The sequence below is a fragment of the Harpia harpyja genome, chromosome 21 (genome assembly GCF_026419915.1).
Source record: "Harpia harpyja isolate bHarHar1 chromosome 21, bHarHar1 primary haplotype, whole genome shotgun sequence".
NCBI lineage: Eukaryota > Metazoa > Chordata > Aves > Accipitriformes > Accipitridae > Harpia > Harpia harpyja.
In genome coordinates, this window is record NC_068960.1 from 11,008,503 (window position 1) to 11,035,267 (window position 26,765).

General features: G+C 39.3%; 1 protein-coding gene across 4 annotated transcripts in view; it reads left to right on the forward strand.

Annotated features, from left to right (window-relative positions):
- MYH11 (myosin heavy chain 11) overlaps positions 1–26,765 on the forward strand; it is a 62,822-nt gene that overhangs the window by 19,540 nt on the left and 16,517 nt on the right. For 2 of the 4 annotated variants that reach the window (XM_052772362.1, XM_052772359.1), the window contains exons 4-22: positions 698–725; positions 8,772–8,874; positions 10,606–10,626; positions 13,043–13,135; positions 14,075–14,138; positions 16,295–16,393; positions 17,428–17,571; positions 20,279–20,374; positions 20,757–20,875; positions 21,045–21,197; positions 21,671–21,844; positions 22,038–22,211; positions 22,704–22,818; positions 23,762–23,955; positions 24,125–24,246; positions 24,362–24,431; positions 24,576–24,736; positions 25,595–25,703; positions 26,607–26,738. In XM_052772362.1, the coding sequence (XP_052628322.1) occupies positions 698–725; positions 8,772–8,874; positions 10,606–10,626; positions 13,043–13,135; positions 14,075–14,138; positions 16,295–16,393; positions 17,428–17,571; positions 20,279–20,374; positions 20,757–20,875; positions 21,045–21,197; positions 21,671–21,844; positions 22,038–22,211; positions 22,704–22,818; positions 23,762–23,955; positions 24,125–24,246; positions 24,362–24,431; positions 24,576–24,736; positions 25,595–25,703; positions 26,607–26,738 (2,171 nt within the window). The remainder of the gene's footprint in view (positions 1–697; positions 726–8,771; positions 8,875–10,605; positions 10,627–13,042; positions 13,136–14,074; positions 14,139–16,294; positions 16,394–17,427; positions 17,572–20,278; positions 20,375–20,756; positions 20,876–21,044; positions 21,198–21,670; positions 21,845–22,037; positions 22,212–22,703; positions 22,819–23,761; positions 23,956–24,124; positions 24,247–24,361; positions 24,432–24,575; positions 24,737–25,594; positions 25,704–26,606; positions 26,739–26,765) is intronic. The other 2 variants (XM_052772363.1, XM_052772361.1) reach the window with 1 other exon arrangement.

Here is a 26,765-nt window from a genome sequence, read left to right on the forward strand (position 1 = left end):
CATAGTAGAAATGGAGACTTTGGCCCACCTTTTTATAAATCTTGATCCAAAAGGTGGATCGTAGTAAAAAGCATGAAGAATACTTATGTACGTGTTGACATGCTCTTGTAAAATATGTGAAGTATCTTGTTTTATCTTACTCTTTGGAGGACATCTCAAGAAATTACTTGTCCTCTTGATAAAAGTTGTCTCTCAGTCTGAAATGAAATAGAAAGTATATTATTCAGGTATTTGAACTGCTCTGCTTTCAAAATTCAAAGCTTTGCATGACCAGCTTAAAACGTTTTAGGTTTTGATGCCTTATCTGTCCAGACTGTCTCAAGTGGGCTGCTAGCCATACTTCATAAGTGTAGTAAAAACTTGAGTTTCAGGCTTGAAATTTTCAGTTATAATCTTCTTACAGAGAGCCTGATCTTTTTGCTGTCCTCATTATAGTTCATCTCTAATGGAATTTACAAAAAATATTTTTGAACTCTTAACCTTTTGTTCATTTTTTGTACAAAATATTTCCATTAGAGATGGTTATTTAAATGCAAGGGCAAATTAAATAAGATGTGAACCCAGTACTTTTGACTAATCATGGATTGCCAGATTTTGGAAGGTCTAGGCTGTTCAATGTAAATCCTTATAAATATAAGTGCTTCTGTCAGGACAGCCATTTTCCCTAATTAATGGATTTTTTTTTCTTTATTCGTAGATCGAGAAGACCAGTCCATCCTGTGCACGTAAGTAAACTGATCTATTTTAGTATATCTCAATATTACAACATCTTTCTTTATTTAAAATTGATTCGAATTCTGGTGAAACAGACATATTCTCCTCACCTTCAGTAAGCTTGAACTACAGTCCTAAATCTACTCTGGTAGATTTACCCGTTGATAAAATAAAAAACAGGTAACAGTGTCATAGGAAGTCTTTAATGCACAAACTTATTTCTTTAAATCAACTTTCTGAATTTAGAGATTTAAGAGTTTACAATGAACAACTTGGTTCATTGGTTGTAAATGATTGTAAAACTGTGTGTGAAGAGAGAACAAGGGATTTTAAAAGGTTCCTAGAGGAAGCTGAGGAACTGAGAAAACTGAGGAACACAGAGCATCCTGGATATTTACTGAGCTGCTTTTCACTTTTAGCATTTGGTGGCTCACCACAACTTCCAAATTCAGTTGTCATTGCAGAAAAGCGTGATCTTTCATATTCATGCTGTTGTTTTGTGCTGTTTGCATATACTGTAGGTAGAAGGGGGAAGGTTTGGTACCTCCCTGCTGGCAGTGGGCTGCCCTGGAGCCTCTGCACAAGGCAGGGGTGTGCTGGCTAAGAGGGGTCAGCACCGCTGCACAGGTTGGACCTTTCTGCAGTCTCTACGTAATCAGTTTTGGCAATAGTGAAATACCGGCTAAGCCAGCCCTGTTTTGAATTCTCTGATTTTTCTGTGTCCTGGCTTGCTGAAGGCTCCCTCCTTGAGTTTTGACCTGCCAGTGCTCAGACAGCACCAGCATGGGGGGTTCAGCTGTTGTATCATGGGTCAGGCAGTGACTTTATTGCAATAAGTTTTGCTCTGCACAACTTACTACTCTACAAAATCCCATTGGTTTATCATTCCTACCTATTTTGCAAAACACTCAGATTGTTGAGTTGGACAGGGATCTCCTATTTGACCTTCAGTTTTGACCATTTCTCCATTCCTCTGTTGCTAGTTAGTTGGTTTTGTTTACTTGAATGCCACTGAAGATGCTGTTGACATAATTTTGTGTTTGTTGTATTAGGCATCTTCCAGTTTTCCTGATCAAAGGTAGGATGTGATTCTGTGTAAATACTAATATTGTTTGCAGAAGATGGCATGCATATTATTTCTAGCAGGTTCATGCAGTTACGCTGTAGTCTGCGAGTATTGTAAATACACATATTCCCAAACTGAACTGGTTTTAGGTTATCTGTGAAAATGTGGCTACTGACTGACTGAATATGTATTTACACTACAGTTTTTAAAAAGCACTGCTACTGATCACCAGCCATACAGTTACTTGTGAGTGTCACTGCTGACTGGAAAAAATTTATCACCTAAGAAAAAGTAAAAATTATATACTGTATCTGGTACCATAAGGGCTAGCACAGCTCTAACCTCTGTTGTAACAAGATTTCATTATGTGTAAGTGTATCGATCAAGAATCTGTCCAAAATGCATTAATACCTAAAAGAAATCTGAAATTGCTGCAATGATGAAACAAAAATTGACCATCACATTCTTCCCAGGATGAAACATGTCATGGTAATGAAGACTAATTTAAAATATGCATTTCCTCCTTCTATTCCTGTACTTCAGTTTATTTTTCCATTAGTAAATCTTCAGATCTTTTAAATTTGGAATATTAGGATTTTTAAGAAAGGGACTTACTTTCTATTACAAACCTATGCCTTTTTGTTCATGAAAATCCATTAAAGGATCCACCTCTGACAGCTACCATGTATTGAAAATAACTTTTTTTTACCTGGCCAGCTAAGCTGGAAACATAAGGTGTTTAACACCAGTAGTACCTAAAATAGAGAGAATGAAATGTCTTTCCCATTTTGAAAACAGCCACAGTAAGTGATTCATCAAGATGTTTAGAATAACTGCTGTATGTTGGGTAGGCATCATGACCCATAGCTTAAACCAGTCCTCACACGTTTTTTAAACTAAAAAGATTAGTCAAGCTAAAACCAATTACACAACTTTAACCACTACTGGTTTATCATCCCTGTTGGCCTTATTTGGCTGTACAGAAAGAAGAAAGTTCACTTGGCTTTCAGCTGGGCAGCTGTCAAGAGGAAGCAATTTGCATTATTTTATAGAATTGCTAAAAATTCTAAGAAATTATCTTTTTGCCTAAAATATGTAACAATAACTGAAGACTTCATGGCATTGATCAGCTGGGATCTTTTCTTTAAATAGCTACAGACTCAAACTTTCCAAGGCCTGGTACCTAAATTGTAAAAAAATGTAGCTGTAAGGATTCATATATAAATAGTTGTGGATGCTGCCAAAAACTCACTTATGTTTAGTGATGTTGCAGTGTAGACTCTTGCCTTCTTCCACTTACTGCTACCCATCTCCCACAAATAACTTTTTGCTATTTACCTTATGGGAATTCAGCAGGATAGCCAAAACACTGGTGTCAAAATGCAAGCAGAAATTGTGCACTTTATTTTCAAGTACTCTGTGCTGTGTGCTTTGTACTAGTTCTGCAAAGTTATTCTATTGTTAGTAGAGCTCACCTGGAAACCAAAGGCCTGGTGGGATGCTGAGTACCTGGGACTCACCCAAAATGCTGCTGGGGCATAGGCAGGGGCATAGATCTGAGAACTAGGCATGATTCCATGTTTCCGAGTATAAATATACCCATTCTCAGGACTTCACCCTCAGCTCATTGAACCTACCCTCGTGGTTAAGTATTGTTTGCATTCTTTTTCAATCCCTACCCTTTGTGTGATTAACTATGGTATGTTTAAAATGCTCTGTCTGTAATGCTCATGGGTTCTAACGCTTCCTCAGAATTCCCTGTCTTTCCTAGATTTCATTATTTCTTCTACATTTTATTAATAACTACACACATACTGCCTTTGATCTACTCTCCCCTGTGCACACATCCTTCTGCTGTTAGCTCTTTCCCATGGGCAGCATCACTGAACATCCTCTCGTGTCATTCTCTGCCAGTTGCTCTCTGCCACTTTACAGTCAGCCTTAAAACCCCACATCCTACCATGCACACTTACAAGCTGCCTCTCTCCACATAAAAAGCTTTATACCATGGCTGTGCTTACTAATATATCTGTGGTTGCATTAACATAACATAACATATATATTAAATATACAATATATAATACTGCACTAAAGGTATGAAATCTTACTATTTTATGTGCCTGAAAATTAAGGCAGTTAAGACTTCAATCCTTGTGGTTTGGTCCCTGTACTGTTCTGGGCAGCCTTCACTGCTCTGCCTGGCTCTTGGGATTCCCCAAAATTCCTGCTTGTGCTTAGGCCTCCCCCACTGCAGTCTCTCTTCTTTAACATCTGAGTTGGCCGTGAAATATTCTGTATTCACTCTTGCAAAGACCATGCTGGTCTGTGTTGATCAGCACATTAGATGTTGCTGAAGGAAAAATCCCCCAAAATCTGTCCAGTTACTCAGAGACCTGAGCAACCTCGGTGCATGAGCAATCAAGCATGAACTGGACTAAGCAATGGCCAGTGAAAAGGCTTGTGACTTTTCAAGCCTTTTCCAATGTAAGTAGAGGCACCAGCCCTCAAAGGAGATTTCTGGCTTTTAAGTTGTTTGATTTCTAAAGATACAAGTGGATTCTCCTGGTGTTTTCAAAAGGTTTTTTTACGAAAAATTCCACAGGTGCTTATTTGCATAGCTAAGCACATGAGTGTTTTAAAGATCTCCTCTTAAACCTGTCTGATCTTGGGTTATCATATTTTAGCCACTTTCTGAAAAGAATGGGCAGAATATTTTCTAGAAAGCAGATGTGGCTAAAAGGACTGTCTACAAGTTTCAGTTAAACAAAAAAACACCTTGAATGAGAAAAAAATCTGATCAAAATTCTTAATGTTTGGGGTAATGTGAAGCCTGTGAAAACAAATGCTTGTTAAACACTTGATTTGTACATATAATCAAATACTTTTTCATTACCTTTTACCTTTTTTTTATACATGCATTTAGTTTTAATAGCTTCTATAAAAACATATGGTAGCAGGGTGCTATTTCCACTTAATTCGATACTGTAACAGACAAAATATTGGGTGAGACAGTGGCCATCCTGCCCGTTTCCTTGTCCTCCCCTCTCTCATTTTGAGCAAACTCTCCAGAGCCTCACCCAGCCACGGGACTTCAGCCCACTTTCTCCCGACACGTGTCAAGAAACGGAGTCATCCAGAACACCCTCCAAACTGCAAAGCCCCATTAGTCAAAAGACTCCTCCACGAGAGAGCTAAACTCCTTTCTTTCCCAGCTCACTAAATCTCAAAGGCTGGAGCTGGCAAGCGTTGCTGCCTGGCCATTCTTCCATACAGATATCTTGTGTAGCGTTAGACCCAGGGTGGAGCTTGGTGCTGAACCAGCTCGGTCTCTTTTGGGAATTTTTTTATAAGTAAACTAGTTGGATCAGTGGGCTGGCTTCTGAGGGGGGTCTCTAGTGGGACAGAGGTGGTCTAGGGCAAAGATTTTCATTATCTTTGCACATCTCATACTGCAGGATGAAGCCTGCCAAGCCCTAATGTGATTTAGAGCACCTCATTGACTGCTCTGTGCACAGAGGCTTCCCGCAGTGCCAGCATAGCCAGATTAAGAGATGTGTGAACAGGCAATTTTTGTGGTTCATTGCTTACTGAAACAAATGCTGAAAATAAATTCTGCTGTTAGTTTTTAGATGTTTCCAAAAGTGGAATTAAACTAAGTCTTGTATTATAATATTAATATAGAAAGCTTTCAATATTTCAACAAAAAAATACACTTTTAAAACTGATTTTTCCCAGTTATACCCAAACATACAGGAGTCCTAGCTACACCACAGGCTCACCCCACAACAGTGGGGCCAACTTGTTACTTTCACCTTGTCCTAATTTAGAAACCTATTCTAGCTGGGGTAATTTTCATTTAAGGTGAAGGTAATGGAGTCATGGAGGATTTAGTAGCTCATGTGGTACAAAACCTCTGTTACAGCTGAGTACTATATATGTGAGCTTATGTGCTTTAAATGCTGTATTGAGTTCCTAAAACAACGCCTGGCAAGAAATGAGGGAAGAATAAATTTAAACTATGCCACGCAATGTGAGAGTGGTGTTTTTAACAGAGCAAGCCTAGTGGACCCTTTTGCTCCAGGAAACCCAAGGAGGAAAACATGTATGGGAAGTAGATAAAGTACTGCTGTTGGGCTGATCAGAACTGTGCAATGGGACCTGCTTTTGATCTTTTCGTGTTGCCCATCTGAGCTGCGTGCAAAGAACAGCACTGGCAGTAAATGTGCTGCCTCTATGTATGGCAGGCATCAAGAATGATTTGAGATGCTTCAATTAAACAAATGATCAGTCTACTCCCAAAAGATTATGATTAGGACAGTGGTAACAGTGTTTATATGGTGAACACTCACTTTGGAACATAATTTAGGGGTAAAGACTGAGGAAAATGGGCACTCAGAAGAGAGGAGCAGACGCCTCCTGGGTGGAACCCTGTTGTGTATAGTCCATGCCAAAACCACTGAAAGATGCTTTCAGGAAAAAGACCCATCTTTAAAAATTCAGTCACTGAGCTTGAGAGAGCATGTAGATTTTAAAACAGGTGGGATTCCTCATACCACCTCACAATGAAAGTTATTTCTGCCACCCCAGAAATTACGGTACTTCAAGGCAGATGCAGCATGACCAATTCTGTTGCAGCTCAATAGTTCTAGGAAGAATTTCATCCACCTGTGAAGCAAACTAAGAGATTCACATGCTCTCCTCCTCCTGGGTCTTTCCGCTTGTAAGCTTCTTCATGTTTAGAGACATTGAACCTGATCTAGCCATTCCTCCTCATTAGTTAGTTTTCAAACACATGGTATTTTATCACTGAGATGAAATCTAGATGCTGTCATACAGCTGTGATGCATCCTTCAGTATATGAGGGCTACTAATGTTGTTTAATGGCTACTTGTTTATCAGACCTGTCTATTGTCATGGACATTTAAAAATTATCTGACGTGTTGAAAAATTACATGTATTCATCAGTTATGGACATTATTCTTCATTATTTATTGACCTTAGAGATTTTTTTCCTACTTGTAGCTGTTGAGATCCTGTCTGTTTTCCATTTCATGTTGAAGCATTTCCATTTCATGCTGAAGAACTTTTTATTGTCCACTTCAAAAGGAAGTTAAAGCCTCAAAGTCTATCTGCAGAAAATAGGAAAACCCTCAGCCTGTGCAGGAGCAAAGAGTTAAGGATGAAAGCACAGAACAAAATGTTAAGTAACTTAAGCAGTACAGTATGGTAGGATAATTACAAGTAAAATGATGCCATATATGGTAATACTCACAGGGATTCAGGGGAAAGCCAAATGATGGGCACTGTTGCCCTGGGGAAAGGAAATGCAATTCAAGTAGTGATGAACTACAAATAACCTTTAATAAAATGGAATAGTTCAAAGCCCAGGGTTTGTTTGAAGAAAGGGGTTTTTTTAAATTTTTTTTCCAAAGAAACAAAGTTGTAAGGTAGATTTATTTGAAAACTTTGTATGCATATGTCTTCAAATTGGTGTGCTTGGTTTGGAATTGTTCCCAGGACACTTAATTTTTAACAATAAAACATGGAAATGTTTTAGCACTGAAGCCCAGGCAGAGGCAAATCCAACCTCTAAACTGTGCAAATTAACCCAGGTCTTGTGAAAAAGAACATATTCATCTCAATTATTTCTGGCTAAAACTCTAAAAGCCAGAAAAAACACTTCTCATCATGTCGTACCTCAGACAGGAATTGTTTCTGGTTTCCTAAGGTTTACATCAATGTCATTCTATCTTGAAAGTTCTGCCCAACACTTACCCATGTTTTTTTATGTCCATTTATCACTGGTCCCTTGGTAGGGAAAATTAACTCCTGTATTTCCTAATTAGGAAAAGAAGCAGAACTGCAATGGATCCAGCTAAATAGTTTCAGCTTCAAAAGAGTTGACAAATATCCGTGGGATTTTTGAATGTATTGTTCTTTGTATTTTTAAATCCATTTTAGTTTAAATCCAAAGACAAACAGGTCCAACTTACATTTAGACTGTTGCCCTCCTCACAGCACTAGCTTGATACAGTTGAAAGAACTAGTTTATTACATCCACACCCACTTCAATGACTTTTTTGATTGCTGAGACAGGACAGTATAAAAACATTTTCATCTATATAATCATCAGAGCCAAAGGTATCTAGAAGATGTGAGATGATGTAGTGTGACACTTAGAGAGGGAAAAGTAGGCTGGAAATGTTCTTCTGAAAAGACTCTGTAAATCTGGCCCTTGTACCTGTACTTTGAAAACCACTATTTTACTTTAAGAGAAGGCTTAAGAGCTGTAAATAAACTTAACCCTGGAAGTCCTCCGGGAGGTGAAAAGTAACCACTGCCTTCCTGCTTCCCAAGGGACACTGCACAGAGCACAGCCGGGATGCCAATTCTGCTGGTCAGACATCTCCCCACACAAGATGTCCCTTATTACCCGGTGAGCAGAGACACCTCAGGCAGTCCCAGCTCTGGTCCCACTGAATTCAAGGAGCATTTGAACACGGAGTTCAGATGAGGCAGGATCGTTCGCTTGTTGTCCAGCACTGATACAAGCTGTTAGTCTATTTTAATGCCAGAGTTTCAGAAGAGAAAACTATTGTATTACTGCTGATGTTTTTTCTTACTGCTGTACCACATCATAGTTAATGTTGTATTTTTGGTTTTAAAATACAAGCAGACTCCCTGCCAGCTCCACTTTTCATAAATGTTCAGATGCTGCCAAAGCAAGATGAACTGCTGTTTAAAAATGCGTCATGTTTTAGAATTGCCTTAAATGGCCCAACGTCCAGTCAAAATACTATCGGGACAGAGATATAGCTCTGATAATGCGTTCTTTGCGTGCTGAAGTCAGGTGGATTTGGAGAGATGGTGTTCTGGGGTAAATACTGAGTCAGGCACTTTCCAGTCCTCTTTTTATACACTAAATACATCACATGGCAGAAGGAGTCCACTAGTTACCTACCTTCTTTTGTGTTATTTTCTTTTCCCTCAGAGGTGAATCTGGTGCTGGCAAGACAGAAAATACCAAGAAGGTCATTCAGTACCTGGCTGTTGTTGCTTCATCACATAAGGGCAAAAAGGACATCAGCATCACTGTAAGTGAGCTCTTCCATATTCAACGTTTCTTCAAGCCTGTTAGGACTGTACTGAGCTGACTGTGCTAACAGCAAGTCAACGTCTGTGGCTTGCCAAACAGTCGACATATTAAGAGCACACAATTACGTCACAGCTCTATGTTTATGGAAAAAACCTTTTGTTTGACACCCCTTTAGGCTTCAAATCAGAACGTACTTTGCTAGAAGAGAAATATTCATAGCTTTCCGTATGCATAGCACCTATTTATATCCTAGCGTGAAGGCCTTGAAGCCTGGAAGGGCTCGGGTCCTTATTTTACCCTTGACCCCTGGCAACTAAGAAGTTTGGGAAAGCCTTTAACTGACACATTGTCCAACTGCATCACAAAAATGTATACCAGCATTTAAACTTCCAAAGTTTTGATTGGCTTTGTTGGTAAGTGAGTTTTCTTACTAACCAGCGAAGAGTCCCAGTATAAAACTTGTCTTTTCTTTCTACCCCTCTGTCAGAGAGAACAATTCTGAAAGGCACAATTTTTTTTAAGTACTTTGTTGCTTCAGAATTTGTGATAGTCTTGCCTTAGTGACTAAAGTTCGTTTTCGTGCTTTGAACCATAATAACGAGCTTATATCTGCCCAGTTCCCGGAGATCATTAGTGTGGCTGAGGCTCTCAACTGTCTTTGCTGTTTGCAATGATACAACTCCTGTTCCTATGTCATTTTCAGCCTTTTGAATGGTACTCAAACTTCTGCAAAAAAATGTAGCAATTCACTTTTATGACAAAACAGGCTTACATCAGGAAGACATGTCAGTGTGTTCCAACTGCAAGGCTGGGTCCAAAAAAAGTAATTAGTGGGGTAGTGGGAAACAAGGCAAAAATGTCATGACCACACCTGTCCTGGGTCTTGCAGCTGCCCTTGCCTACCCTGTGGCCCGGCAGACAGAGGACTCCAGAGCACAGGGTGTGCAGCCTGGGCTCTTCCACCAGAAGTAATTGTTTGTTTATGCGCAGCAGATTCTGCTTTGGGGCAGGGGAGGGAGTAGATGTCCCTTTGAATAGTATTTTCTAGAAATCTGTGATTAAATTTAGTGGAAATGGTGCAAGACTAAAGGCATTGGTTTCCGTTGTGGAATGTTTATGCGAGAAACTTACTTCTTCCTACTGGGTCCCTGCTCAGTGGCGGGGGGGAAATGAACTAGTGGTTTCAAGGCCATCCCTAATGGGCATGTAACTGCAGTTGCTGCTGACTCCTCTGGGGAATTATGTGAGTCTCAGGATCACATTGGCCCTGAGAAAGACCTGAAGGCAAATATCCACCAGATAGCAGCTGAGAGAAAGTCTAAGTTGTTCTATAACATGTTGACAAATAGTAATTCAGTGACTGGGACTACTGACACAGCAATTTCAGTCATGAAAAAATAATGAATAGCAAAATGCCTCAGTCGCACCAGAGAAGAACTGGGGATTTACCATAAAAATATCTGTCCTTGTCTGGGCCTGGGAGACTAACCTGGGACTGGATCCAAATCCCATCCCTTTGCTTCAGGGTTTTTTTTCCTTCAGTTAAAATGCTCTCTATATGTTAATGGTATTTGTACTCTTGGTATGTCTGCAATAGATTGTATTTGTATTCCTGGTTTATTTGCGTGGAAACTGTGTATTGGTTATTTTAATACAGGAAAAACAATAAAAATGTCTGTGTAATGGAAATGATACTGACACTTGTTTTATACCACATTATTCAATACAGCAAGGTCCATCTTTTTCTTACGTGAGTAACTTAGACTGTTTGATGTGTGTTTAAGGCACTGAGTGTAGATCTGCATGCTATTGTTGCACCTCAAATTTAAGAGAGATTTTGTTGAAATATGTTGTATGATATGATAAAAAGCAACAATAGCACCAAATGCTCTCACAAATCAACCCTAACTGTGTCAGGCTCCATGGTAAAGAATGAAGTCTGACACAGGCAGGGTCATCTTTCAAATACCACTCTCTTCTATATCTGTGTTCAAATTGCCATAGTTTGAATGAGATTTCCCACGATCCTGAAAGAGCCACTCAGCCTGAAATTGAGCAATGTGATTTCTGAATGAAAATACCCAAATGCTTTCTGTGCTTCAGGTTGAACTTTTTAGGACTGTTGTGAAATAATTCCTAAACCTCACAGTGTTTGATTGATTTGTTTGGCTGCATGCTTTCCATTTGATATTGCTTTCAATTTTACATTTTCATGTAACTGTTGAGAATTGCTCACATCTGCAAAAGTTAGCATGTTCTTAGCTTGCTGCTATGATGTGTAACAGAGCAATTCCCACTGCAGCGTGTGTCTGCAGGTGTTACGGCAGTTTCTTACAAGCCCTCATGGGCCCTCCTGTGTTGTGGTGTGCTGCACCAGCATACCAACGCTTTGGGAATATAGGCAGGTTTGCTGGCATATTCTTTCTCTTCCTGTGCCAGGCAAATGGGATTTTTTTTTTTTTTTTTTTAATGGGGTCTTTTTTTCCCCGTTCTGACTGCTGCCTCTCAAATTTTGGCTATGACAAAGGACAGTGTGTTGCCCCTTAGTTAATTTAGTATTTCATTTGACAAGCTCGCTGAAAAAAAACTAATTCATTGCTGGCATAGGCAACTCTGTGAAGTTCAGTGGACTTACAGCTGCATACAAGGCTGTTAATTTGGAGCCACAGTTTTATCCCCCAAGTTTATGGCATAGTTCAGTTCTCACTAGAAGCAGGTGGCATCTCTCTCAGTTTAGCATACAAGGCTCTATTTTAGCTGTCACCATCTGATTTCAGCAACACCCTATGCTTATAGAGGAGTTTTTAAGTCTACACAGTGTAACTGGAAAGAGTTTCTCAGTACGGAGAAATTTCATGCACTTTTAGGAATTCATTACTTATTCTAGGACTACTGTATTAGCTTGTTTGGAAATCTTCCTTCTCTCTAACTCTTAGGTAGTAAGTTCTGGGGGATTTTTGGTGGGTTTTTTCTTTTCTTTTTTTCAAAATGCAGTCTTGATACATGCCTTAGCTCTCAAAAGATCTATGCTCTCAGGAAGGTGCTCATTCTGCCATCTCATCACCATGCAGATAAGTTTAGCCATTTGTTAACAATCTGTTGCTTTTTACTGATATTTTGAGGCAGCTTTCATCATTGCCACATAAGTTACAAGACATTCAGGAACAGCCTCTAGAAAAAGGTTATCAGTTTTGCACACTAATTGGGAAGCACTTTCATTTTCCAAATTATTTCCCCTAGATTCAGCCTAAATATTACCTTATTTTCTAATTAAAATTATTTAAATTATATCATATTATGTATCAAGGACTTTTTCCTTTTCAGGGTGAGTTATTTGAAATAACGCATGTTACTGCAGAGCAGTACTCAAAGAATAGGATGACAAGAAGCAAATGCGGAATTGAGTGACCTCATAGGACAGACCTGAATGAAAAGTTCAGAAAAGCTGTATTCATACGCAAAGGATTTTTTCAACTTCATTGATTTGTTTAGAAATAGGAGTATTAAATGCATGCTTGTTTCATTGCATGATTTGTTTCATTAGCAATTACCAATCACAATTAACAATATAATACAAAGTTTGTGTGTTTGCATGATAATTCATTATCCTAGTTTGAAATAAATCAATGCATTTCCATATTTAACCTAAATAGCCTTGCATGGATCATTATTAATAGATTGGATGAAATCTGCTTTGTAGCTTTGTGCTGCATTACATTAAAATGATTCTCAGCAAGTTATTCTAATTACATTGTCATTTGCTAGCAAAGGATCTCAGTAAACTAACTTGAAAAAGACATGCTAGAGGTTCCTTTAAGAATATCCCTTCTAAAAATGATATTAAACTGGAAAAAAATAATTTACATTGAATGACCCATTTTTTTAAGAAAGGCCAGTCATGATGCTAAACAGATTAATAGACTTTGATCTGTCACAGGCAACAGGGCTGGAAAAGGGTCATGTATACAGGACAGCAGTCAACTGCACAAATATATAAACACAAAGATTAACGGAGAACGAAAACAAATCCACATGAAGTGCAGTATTCAGCAAAAGGAAAAGTTAAAGGCTTAAATTTTGTTTCACATTTTTCTCCAGTGTACATGCGTTGGTTTTAATTAAGTAATTATGAAGTTTAGGGTTAACTGCATCTGAATGAATTTTAGGGTGAGCTGGAAAAACAGCTTCTACAGGCAAACCCTATTCTTGAAGCTTTCGGAAATGCCAAAACTGTGAAGAATGACAACTCCTCCAGATTCGTAAGTAGGAGAAATCCAGTTGGGTCTATGGGGGGAAGGGGGTAGCTACAGCATCTTTTAAAGCACAATGTACAGACAGTGGCCCTCATCAGTGCTTTTCTCTAAATAGCATCTTAAAACTAATCCCTTAAAAACAGTTTAGAATTCCTCTCTGAAATAGGAATTTTGCCTTATAGAAGATTAAAGATCAAGCTCAAACTTGACAGTACCATTGTCCTCTCACAATTTAGCAGTCTATGTGTGGCCTTCCAGAGTCAATTCCTGCTCCAGGACATATCCAACTTCACACTTGCAAACAAAGTCTGTACTTCCTTTTTCTTTGCACCACTGTTGAGCATATACGTCATAAGGTGTTAAGGTGTGACTATTACTTAGCAAAAGTGGTTAATACATTAAATTAAAAACTACAGGAGAAAAAGAAAAAACAGTCATACAAATTCAAGTTAGAATGATGTGAACTGAGGGCTGTCACTGTTTGATGACAGTTTTTTCTGGAAGCACTGGCAGATGCTTGTTTTCCCTGCAGACCCCACTCTCCCACCTCTGCTCTCTCCCTGCAAAGTTCAGGATCCATGCAGATGAACCTTAGCAGAGGGAGTTACACAGATCCAATGCTATTCCCTCATTGATGTTGTGGAAGTCAAAGTAGAAGACAGATGTTGTCATCTTCCCAGCTTCCAAAGCCTGGTCCAGTAGGGAAGACTCCTTTCCCTCTAAGTGCCTGAATGAAATGGGGGGGCTAATCTCTGCAGAGGGAATATCAGAGAAGTTTACTTCCTTTCAGGCTTTTCCACAGGTTGTCCCAGCAGGAGGAAATCAAGCACGTTATTCTTAAGGAGATGGTGTACTTGTCTTATTAAACAGGATAAAAACTAATATTGGAAAAATCTGGCATAACCTGAAAGAACAGCCCAATCTAGGTCTTCTTTTCATTCACAGGGCAAATTCATCCGCATCAACTTTGATGTGACAGGCTACATTGTCGGAGCAAACATAGAGACTTGTATCCTTTTCAGTGAGATGCACTGGAAGCTAACTAGGGTGAGCAAAAGGAAGCAAGATAAACAAGCTCCATTGCATGTCTAAGAAAGGCAAATATTGCTGAGGCTAGTATAAACAAAGACGGCGGGAAGTGGCTCCATTTGTGCTGATACCAGCTTCTCAGTTTGTCTTACTCTCATGTTTATATTTTCTGGTCTGTTTTCTCAGCTATAGGAAAGTGTGCTATTCCCCATATACAGCTTCAGAAAATGGAAGCACCATACCTAAAGGCAATGGCAGGGGACTTTAAAAGCAGAGTCCCAATAATACAATAATGGGAAAAGATTGTTTTGTGGTTAAGATTGCATGTGGTCTTGAGAGCCATGTAGTCGTTTTGTTCCGTATCAATGTGATCCTGCATGGGTCACACTGGTTCCCTGTGGTCTACATTTCCAGCTGCATAAAAAGTTTCGGAACTTCACTGTTTCTTACTGGTGCTGTGACAGGCACTTTTAAAAAACACTGAATGCTTGGTATCATCACTACAGTTTACCCAGGAACTTGGAGAGTGCTTCCCAGTTTTCAAGTCCAGGTTTGGCACTTTGTCCCAGTCCCTACTGCATGTTGGGATGAAGTCCAGATGCTCAGTGTGATCTTACCCTCAGCGCTGTGCACCCTGGCTTCTGTAAGGGAAGGGTCCTGAGCCTTGCAGACTGAATGATCAAGCCTGTGGCTGCATGTGCCCAGCTGCTTAGGTATTGCAAAGGTCATATATAGGTTGTACTGGGGTAGAGGCATTCCAAGAAAAAGCATTGAGAATAACCTGGTAAGGGAGAAGTCTATATGATACCTAGTATGACAGCTTTCTAGTTCACGTCTGGAGGACTGAAGGGTCATTTTAGTAAAAGTGATATACCTTTCCCTTTGTCATGGTTGAACCAGGACACCTTTCCACCCCTCTAAAGACTTTTTATTAATAAAGACAAAAGAGACAGGAAAAGCAAAAGAACATGGTGCGGTCAGAAAAGCTGTCTTAGAGTCCTTACAGTTCCTCTCCCTTTGTCAAACTAAGGGACAATTTATCTGGAAATTGACTTGATCTCTGCATATTTTGTTAAACTGCCATGGTCAGAAATTACATGTTCTCAAAACTCACTCAACTGAACTGAAGCAAATATTTTGCTGGTGCTGATGCCCCAGAGAGCATCAAGTATGAGGTATTTCCAGACAACTTTGTCTGCTCTGGATGTTAAATACTGCCCTGCTGTTTCAAATGACACACACAGAGCAGTGAGCTATATCTCAATAACCTCAATGTATTTTTTCAGGAAAAGAGTATAGACGTGTCAGGGAAATTCAGCTTAGCCTGACTTTGCTTGCCAAGTACTGTTGCCTGTTCCCTTGGTTGTGTTTATGAGATAGTGTGTTTTAATGAACAAATTAGTATGTAGCTAGATTCCTCAGTGCTGCATTGCTCATCTTTGCACAGAGAAGGAGCTGCTTGCTCCAATAAATAAGAACGATGCAGCTATAAAGAATGACTTTATCTCTTGGGTGTAGCACCAAGCAACAAACAGTTTATCTTTCTGCTCTTATTTTGACAAGTGATCTTTAGAAGAAATCAGGTTTTAATTTTTTTGCTCTTAACTGAAGCTTTGTCTATAGCACTATAGCTTTTAAAGTGTGAATCACTGACTGGTGTTGAAATACTTACACTATTGCCAACTTCATTTTTGGTAGTTTATAGTCACAAAAATGGACCATAAATAAAGTTTGCTTTTATTGCTTTTATACCTACAATACTGGCCTCAAGAACTGTTCTTCTAGCAGCCCCAACTTATGTTGAAAGAATCATATTGGTACTTCATTTTAAAAGTGGTGTGAATTATATTGTGAATACTATTTTTATATATCTGATTTTAGAAGCACCTATGTCTATTGTGGTGCTTATTACCATGATTACCAGCATTTAATATAAAATAAGATGTAGGAAATTGATCTACTCATTGTGGTGAGAATTATACCAGAGCTCCTGCCACAGAATTAGACGCATGTTCATGTTAGACAAGCTCGTGGCAAATATTTCAAGAATGCTATTGATGGTTCTGAGGCTGATGGCACAATTAAGGAAGGTCTGAAGTATGTTATTGATTTTTTTTTAACACACTTGACAAACAGATTTGCTTGAAAAATCCCGTGCTATTCGTCAGGCTAAAGATGAGCGAACATTTCATATCTTTTACTATTTGATTGCTGGAGCTTCTGAACAGATGAGAAGTAAGTTACTTGCTAATGATTCTTAGATCTCATTGAACAGTCTGAGCAATGGCTTACTTAAGTAATTTATCTTAACTTCTTTAGTTGTATGTCATTCAATCCTTTCTATAAATAAACAGCTCTTTAGCTATAGAAAATACTTCTCTCAAGTGAATTATAAGAAAGCTTCAATTGATGTCCACCTGTTTAAGCCACGTTGTTTGCAGTTTACAGGATGTTTCAATTTACAGGAGATGTAAACCCATTCAGACCCCATCTTGAATGATATTGAGAAGATGAATAGGGAAGAATTATTCATTATCTTTTACACAAAAGAAATCGGGGTTCCAAATGAAAATATTTGTTTGTGGTTTTAAAATAAATTAAGAGAATGTCTTTCCCACAGCACATCATTACACTGTGAAACCTATAGCTTCAGAATGTTGAGAAGGTGAAAAGTGTAAGTGGATCCAAAAAAAGGATTAGACGTAGTATGTATTGGAACATCGTGGTTCAAATATGATATCTTTCCCTAAATCACTGGTTGCCAAAGAATGTATAAAGCAATGGATAACTCTGCATTTTCCCTGTTTTTTATGCTCCTTACCTAAGAATCTGTTGTTGGCAACAGCATAGGGCTGAAGAGTCTTTTGGTCTAGCCCACTATAGTTGTCACCTGGTTCCATTCTTATTATTACCTGATATGAATCCCCACAGGGAGAGGTGTAATTCTGAGTAGGTTACACATGGCATTAAATGAAAGACTTTTGGGAAGAACGTCTCAGATTTGAGTACATAGGGTGCAAAATTCAACTGAGGGGCAGAGACATTCCTCAGTTACTAATGAAAACTGGAAACTTAACACAATCAATCTTGCTAAATGAAGAGTTATTTTGAAAATATTTGGGCACCACAAAACCCTAAATTCCTGATACAAGTAGAGTCTTCCTTTGGTGAAAACACTGGGTTTTTCCCTGTTGTTCACTGGGACCACTCATGAACTAAGAGCATTAAGTTGATGCATTTAAGTAAAGCTTTTCTTCTTTGCTTTTTAGATGATCTGTTGCTGGAAGGCTTCAACAATTATACCTTTCTATCTAATGGCCATGTGCCTATTCCTGCTCAACAAGATGATGAGATGTTCCAGGAGACCTTGGAAGCCATGACAATTATGGGCTTTACTGAGGAAGAACAGACAGGTGAGTACTGTTAGCAAGATTGCATTCAAGGTATAAATCTGCAAGTAAAACTATCTAGAGATGCAAATGCACAAAGGTTAATTCTGTCCAGAATAATCACTTTGCAAAATACACATATGAAGTAAGATTCTACATTCATATAAGAAAATTAAGATTATTTAGATTTTATGTCCATGTTTCTCTGGAGAAGTGTGATCTTGCATAAACTGCCAACTGGAGGATTCTAAATGTGCCTGTGTTATTTAACCTCTTTGCCTCTTAGTTCCTCTGTGTAAAACTATCACCAACCATTACCTAGCTACTGTTTCTAAGAAGTGCACTGTGAATTAGTGCCAGTAGATTTCCCTCCCTCTCAGGAGGTATTGGATGAATTAAACTATAGATGTCTCATGGAAAGAGAATGAAGGTTTTCTCGTAAGGCAAAACTTCTGAAGCACAGATTTGTTTCTGCCTCACGTTAAGAATAATATGGGAACTCAGTTCTGTGTGATCAGGAGAGACGCAAGATCAAGGCAGGATCTAAACACAGGCTCAAGATCACGTAACACAAGCAGCACGGTCAGAGCCAGTAACAGCAAGCAACTAAACTGGTGGCACCACAGTGCCTGAAGACAACATAAACCAGCAGCAGGAATCTGTGTGGAGGATAGCAGGGGCTGACAATAGATTGGCATGAAGACACTGCAACCGCTGTCATAGATCCATAACACAGAACACTACCAAGGTCCTTAGAATCATTGCCACCTTTGTATTAAACAGGGTGATGCTTCAGGAAGTCTTGTGACTGTTCTTGCCTTGCAAGGAGATCTAATGATGATCTACTGCTTTTAGGTTGTTGTCAGAAAAGTTCTACTTAAAAAATGACTACAGTGGCCTACCTTTTCCTATTGCTGCAGTGAGTACTGGTGGAAGCAGCTGAAGGCAATAGTGAAAACTCTTACAAACCACCTCCTTCAAAGGTTTAAACTGACAGCACTTGCTGGAAACACAGTGAAAGAAATACTGAAGAATCACCACCTATGTTGGAAACTAGAGTCTATATCATCAAAGAGAAATTCTCTCTGTGATGAACAGAACAATTGGTGATGCACAGGGCAGCTCCATACAGTAATTTAAACATGGATCAAATAAAACAGTTGTCACAATATTTTGCTGTCCATCTGAATGAAGAATTGCAAGGCTTTTTCTTATGTCTTAGAAATTCCACAGACCTGCTTGTAAGAGGAATTTGACATGCACTCCTGACCCACTTGAATTCCACAGCATCGGTGCAGTTGTCAGCATGCAAAAGTACTGTAACACATGGTGTTTTGAAAGGTAGTTTGTGTTTATGAAAGGGAAGATTTCTCACCAGAACTCCATACATACCCAAAACAGACTACTGAATTCAAGCCTGCTCTAACAACAGTAATGACTATTTAAAGCCATTTTCCCAGAACTTACCAACAACTACCATAAAAAAGCTGCAAAATATTCTGAATTAATTTTTAAAGAAATGGAACAGGCTCAAATAGCTCATATTTGTATTCGCTGGTTCAGACAAAAGAGAAATAAAAACAAAGAGCATGAACCGACAACTAAACTATCTTGAAAATGCGGGCCTGCCAGAGACATCTATCAGTGTAGCTTTTACCTCTCGCTGTTCCTGGGAGAGTGCAGGGCTTCAGCTGGTGCATGCCAGTGTGCGCTGCCCGTGGATGCACATTGCCATGCCCCAAGTGACACCTGGTGGCAGAAACAGTGTCACCCCATCACTTGAGCCTCGGACCAGCTGTGGCAGCCGGGAGCAGAGCTCCATCACATCCCACCCCTGCATCAGTGACTGAGGGATGCTGAGAAAAAATGTCTTGCCTTGCAGGACAGCAGTGCAAATCCCAGACTTGGTAGATTCACATGACATTACTGATGAAGACGGGTTCGTTCTCCTGCCAGGGCATGTGTATTGGTGTTGACAGCAGCATTCTCCATTACAACAATAGGAGTCATATTACTGTCTGAACCCCTTTGATTTCATGCTCTAAAATAGAAGCCCATTTAGCACAGTATTATTCACCTGTGTAAGTTTACCAAATAAACAAATAGAACTCCCTAGATTCATACAGTCTCATCTGTAACATCAGTAGATTTTACTACCTGAAGGTAGGTGACATCACATTTATATATATTTTAGTAATCAAACATTAATCAATTACTTTTCTGTACTTTTGACACTAATCCTTCAAAGATTTGTATACATTTGATTTTAGTTGCACAACTAAATATCCGCATGTCCTTCACAACTGGAGCTTTTGAAGTGCCACGCGTTTTTGCAGCTGCTGGTAATTCATAGATTTTTTGTTTGTTTGTTTTAAAAACAGAGATACAGATGATCAAGTGACTGAGCAGGGAAGATGCTACAGGCCACTGAGAGTGGGAGATGAATTCCTGAGACTTGGGGGTCTGCCTGGGGAGCCAGCACAACTTAGCTCGGAGGTGCTGGTGTTCCCAGACTGGCCTGTTTACTCCACTGCACAGATTGTTGAGATGCTGCTCAATCAGCTCTCAAACTCCTGTGGTTTATGGCACAGGCTTTTAAAGCAAATCTAGCTCTTTCCATAGAGGTACAGACTACTATAGGCAATAGAATTAATCTTTGTTATTGCAGAGAATAGAGCTTTGAAAATGTGTCCATTCTGTTCCTCATCTATATTATCCGTTTCTCTTACAGCTATACTGAGGGTTGTTTCATCTGTCCTACAGCTGGGTAATATTGTCTTCAAGAAGGAGAGAAACACTGATCAAGCTTCTATGCCAGACAATACTGGTATGATTTGCCACTTAAAAAACTTAGTTAACATTAAGAAATTAATAAAATAGCAGCTGACTAAGCAATCTTTATCAGTATTTTTTATTTAATTGTTATTACATACATACTTCACAGGCTTTAAAAGATATACCATACTTAAAATCAGCTCAATTATCATTACCTTTTCTAGTAATCTTGAATCCATAAATGGATGAACAGTGAATTTTCTGCTTGGATAATGAATAATACTTTTATGGCAAGTGGCATCTCTTGTATGTACAACTGAAGAGCTTTTAAGGAAGATAAATAACTTCACATACTTGCTCAGCTGCTCATGTTCACACTTACTGACCTGCTAAGAGAAAATTCAATCTGAAAAAATCTCACTCTCTTATTCTAGCTGCACAAAAAGTGTGTCACCTGATGGGGATTAATGTGACAGATTTCACAAGATCTATTCTAACCCCAAGGATCAAAGTAGGACGAGATGTTGTTCAGAAAGCTCAGACCAAAGAGCAGGTATCTACTTGCAGTCTCCTCAGCTCTCCTGAAACTGTTCTCCTTTCTTCTTTTTTTCCTTCCATCTTCTCTAAAGGGAAATGTCAGGTTTCTGTCTCATTATCTCTACAGAAATTAGCAGCTAATTGGGTTTCTTCTTTCACTTACAGTTTTCTCTTCTTTTTTTCAGGCAGACTTTGCCATAGAGGCTTTGGCCAAGGCACAATTTGAACGTCTTTTCCGTTGGATTCTAGCTCGCGTAAACAAAGCTCTTGATAAAACAAAAAGACAAGGTGCTTCCTTCTTGGGGATCCTTGATATTGCCGGATTTGAGATTTTTGAGGTATGTACTGTGGGACACAGCTGGCTAAACTCCTTATTATCATGCAGTGGTTTGGATACAAGATGACAAATATCTAAGTTCAGAGCCACAAAAACAATTTGGTTCTTTCAAGCTGGCTAGCAGCCCGTGGCCATCACAACCCATGGGCCTACTATACCTGGCTGCTCACCTTTGCCTTGGGCAGGAAGGGCTGGGGGCTGGCAGCATGTTCCTGCTGGGCTTCTGCGGGGCTCAGTGTTTAGAGCAAGGGTCTGCTTTTTATGGTTTCTTGAACAGGTCCCAGTTCAAAGATTTACCACTTGAGAACTTACTGTAAATTTCCAAGACCTTATATTAGAAAATATGGATCCTTACATTTGAATTATTGTAATATGTAAAAAGAAATAGAAGATAACAACTTTCATGTTGTCATTTAAGTTCCCTCTTGAAGGTCTCTTTCTAACATTACGAATTCACTTTTTTCCTCTTCATAGATCAATTCCTTTGAGCAGCTGTGCATCAATTACACTAATGAGAAACTTCAGCAGCTTTTCAACCACACAATGTTTATACTGGAGCAAGAGGAATACCAGCGAGAGGGCATTGAATGGAATTTCATTGACTTTGGCCTTGACCTGCAACCTTGCATTGAGCTGATTGAAAGACCAGTAAGTTTTTATCTCTATAGGTGGATACTACATAGGTTGCATCAGGGTCAGCTATGTATCAGTACAATAAGAGAACCATTTAAGGTATTTCAGGTGCTTTGTTGCCTGGGAGGATTTGTAACATAAGGAATAAAGAAAGTGGTGCTCTGTCTCTGTCTGTGACAGTACTGATCTGCTATTGCTTATATTGTAGACCAACCCTCCAGGTGTCCTGGCTCTGCTGGATGAAGAGTGCTGGTTCCCCAAAGCTACTGACACATCCTTTGTGGAGAAACTATGTCAAGAACAAGGCAACCATCCCAAATTCCAGAAGCCCAAGCAACTCAAGGATAAAACCGAGTTCTGTATAATGCACTATGCAGGCAAGGTACTGGACAGATTGAGCTATTTTGACTCAGGGAATTTTGATTCTTTGATGCCCAAATGGTAAAAAAGAAACAGTCTGGTACCTGCATTGATAAGGGATGCCTTTAATTACATAATGGATATAGTAAGTGCTTTAATTACATAACATATGAAATAAGATTTGCAAAACGTTCATCGCTGCACTAAGCTCACATGAGAACAAAAATAACCAGCACTGGGGTTATTGAAAATCCAAGTGATTCAGATTCCTTTCTAGCAAGCAGATTTTTTTAAAGGCAGGGCAGGTGCCCTGCCATGGATATGTCTGCAAAAAGCTTCTCAGATGCTAGTACATGTAAGAATAAATACTCAACTGAGCTCTCAACCATAGAAAGCTTTTCGCGTTATTATTATTATTTGTGTGATTTTGTGTTAAGACAGTGCCCTGTGTTCTTAAGACACTCCAGATTTCTTTATCAAACACAGATTTTTGACATAGCACTGTTTCCTGCAGGTTACCTACAACGCAACTGCCTGGCTAACAAAGAACATGGATCCACTAAATGACAATGTGACTTCTCTCCTGAACCAGTCTTCAGACAAATTTGTAGCAGACCTTTGGAAAGATGGTATGAATTGCAACTCTAAATCAGTAACATGGTTTAAAGGGAGAAACTTCTACTAGAAGTTTTTGACAGCCGTCCCTTGCTGGCAGGACACAAGTATGAAAATAATAAGCATAGAACAAACTGAACTAAGAAACAAGAATAATGCGTTCTAAAGACATATTTATGGAAAGCATCATTAGATACTTTCAAACACTATCAAAAGGTTTCCTTATTTAATATTATTCAGCAACAGAATAAGAATTATTCATTACACGGTTATAATGTTGCTGAATATGCGATATTGTAGTCCTCATTTAATACAGGTTATTGTTGGGTTTTATGAATGAATTAGCTTACACACTCCTCTCCCAGAAGTCCTGCACAGTTCTCTCCAGCAACGTATAATCTCAACTAAACTCCATCAGAAGAATATCTGTATGCATATAAACCACTTTGTTTTTAAAAAGTTTATATGGATCTGTAACACATATACTACAGTATAAATATTTATTACATAGACATAAATGTGCATGCAAACACAAGCAAGGTGGTTCGCAATTATCAAATAACTGAGGGAGGTGATTAGCTAGACTTTGAGAACCACTGGGTAACAGATGGGACTCAAGAGATGTTGTTGTTCCTGGTTCTGACACCAACCTACCCAACTGGATATTTTGCAGAAGGACTGTCCTTTTTAGAGCAAACATAAAATGAAATATATTCTGTGTATTCAGTTGCTCCATTCTGTCACTAGTTAACAAAGATCCTCATTTTCATGTTTGACAGAAGTAGACTATTCACCCAGAAGGCTCTTCTAGTACTTTTGTTAGTACGCTTCTACTGCATCAAAAATGTGTTGGTCCTCTGTGGGAAGCTGCAGTTTAACAATGCCAGTGACAGGTGTAATGTGAGTCGAGGACAGTTTATATAAGCAGTTCCATTCATACTTTCTTTTATATTTCAGTGGACCGTATAGTTGGGCTGGACCAGATGGCCAAGATGACTGAAAGCTCACTCCCTAGTGCTTCAAAAACCAAGAAAGGCATGTTCCGTACCGTTGGCCAACTCTATAAGGAGCAGCTGACCAAACTGATGACCACCTTAAGGAATACCAATCCCAACTTTGTCCGCTGTATCATTCCAAATCACGAAAAAAGGGTAAATTTCAAACACTCAATTTTCAGACTCCTGGCACATTATTCATGTTAAGCTGCTCGCTGTACTAGCACATCAGAGAGCTGAACGATGTCTTCAAACATAGATATGGAGCCCATAACATTTTTGTAAACTTCTATTGTGCTAAAAATACTTTCTCTTCCCTTTTCAGGCTGGCAAACTTGATGCCCATTTAGTGCTGGAGCAGTTGCGCTGCAATGGTGTCTTGGAAGGTATTCGTATCTGCCGGCAGGGATTCCCCAACAGGATTGTCTTCCAGGAGTTCCGTCAGCGGTAGGAATCCCTCACTCGGTCTTAACTCTGGGTTTAATAGTGGTGTAAGAAATGTTTGTCTGGACAAAATCATCTGATGTGTTTCAACCTCCCTAACATCAACATCTTTTGGCAGATATGAAATTCTTGCTGCAAATGCTATTCCTAAAGGATTTATGGATGGGAAGCAGGCTTGCATACTGATGGTGAGGAAAGCACTTTTGATCCTATTGATAATCAGGTCTATACTTGTTATATAAAAGCTGTTGAGAGTGAACAGAAATGAGAGGTATTTTTTAATACCCTAATCCTCAGCACTGGAGTTAACAAATATCCCTGTTTTCCTCCAGATCAAAGCATTAGAACTTGATCCCAACTTGTACAGAATTGGACAGAGTAAAATTTTCTTCAGAACTGGCGTTCTGGCCCACCTGGAAGAAGAGAGAGACCTGAAGATCACAGATGTCATTATCGCCTTCCAGGCTCAGTGCCGAGGCTACCTAGCAAGAAAGTAAGAATATGTGCTAACAAAAAGAATGTCTTCTGCAGCAGAGTATCTACAGCAGCCTTTAGTTCTCTGTGTAACAAACTGAAGATATCAAGACATTTTATTATTATCTATTATTTGTATTGCATTAGAACTCAACTTGTGTCCAATGAAGGACTCGCTTCCTGCCCAGAAGAGGCTTATTAGTATAAATACAGAGAAGCAATTACATTGTGAGGCTACTTACACCCTCTGTACAGTAAGATCTCCGAGGCAGTGATCCATCATTTAAACATGTGTTTGTACAAGTGACAGAAGGAGCATCCTAGCCTATGACTGGAGTCTTACACACTATTACAAGTAGCAGCACCACTGGCATTTGTAAAACATAAAATAAGTTCTTACGCAACTTGGGCATGAAGCACTGATCACCTAGCATGATCTCAGTTAATGTACATCACAAAACTATTAACAATAATGCCCATTTTCTGCACACTACCAAGGCTTTCAAATTGCTCAGCAAAGAAATTTAAAGATAATAGGTTTCAAGAATTATGATCAATGCAAGTTCTGAGTGCCCATGCACTCTGCAAAGATGTTCACATCCAGAACCAGATGTATACTTTGTGGTTTGTGCCTACCTATGGAGTGCAAACAGCCAAAAACCAGAAGACTAAAAATACCAGAAAGCTAAACAGAGTTATCACCTTTCCTCAAGAAAGCACAGGCACTGTTTAAGTGACAAAAGAATTTGTGCCAGACTTCTCAAACCGTGTGGCTAATCAGCAGACTTTCATGCCAGTTTCTTTGTTTAATGCGTGTATCTTGCAGACACCTTGTATGCTCAGACTGAACCAATTTGCTTTACGTTTTTAATCGCAGAGCCTTTGCCAAGAGACAGCAACAGCTGACTGCAATGAAGGTTATCCAAAGAAATTGTGCTGCTTACCTGAAGCTGAGGAACTGGCAATGGTGGAGACTGTTCACTAAAGTGAGTGACCGCTATCAGTGAATCTCTCCTCAGCTTTCCAAATGAAATTAAATGCACAAGATACCAAGGTACATCATGTGAGGCACACTCCTTGTTCCAAAGTCCATTGCAGCTGATGGCAAGAGCCTCATTAGCTTCACAAAATTTGGGGTTAGAGATACTCTGAATAGTTATATAATGCCATTAACATTAAAGTTAGTTCTAGCTTGAGAAGAAAAAAAACTAGTTAAGCAGAGATTCGTAAAAGATTTTGCACGTATGGGGTTTTTTTTAATTGCTAAAAATGAAATCATTTCACAGGGGCCGATAATGAGAAGACAGAGTAAAACTGAATTTTGTGAACATGCAGAGTTATGTATCTAGGGGGGGACTCAGTAGCTCAGGAGTTCCCTAACTGGGACACTAAACATCATCCTGCTAGGCACTCAAGCAAATCAAGTCCATTTTCCTATTGAAGAGGCCTGGGTTTTTTTCAAGAATGGCCTTCAGTTTGGATTCAGAAAACTGTTCATACTTGCACTGATAGCAACCTCCTCTGCAAACAGAAATAGGCAGTAACACACACCTGCATGTGCACGTTGCATTTCTATGCAGAAGATGTAGCTTTTGTACATTATCAATGGACACAAAGAGGCTTGGAGCCATTCAAAAAGTGATGCTATTGGAGGCAGAGGTGCTCACAAGGCTCCAAGAATTAGCACAGAGATGGGAAAGAGCAACACTGCTGAGGCTTGCTGGTTTAAAGATGGTTACATCAAGTTTGGCTGGACAGTACTTGTCCACTACCTGAGCTACAACAGACAGTGCTACCATTAGTGCCAGTCAGCCTGGCACCTTTAAGTACCATGCTTAGTAACATAAATACTGATAGAAAACATTCTCAAAAAAACCCTTTATTTTCAGGTGAAACCACTGCTGCAAGTCACCCGCCAAGAGGAAGAAATGCAGGCCAAGGATGAAGAACTACAAAAAACTAAGGAAAGACAACAAAAAGCAGAGAGTGAATTGAAGGAGCTGGAACTGAAACACACACAGGTGACTTACAGCACTGAGCCTCCGGAA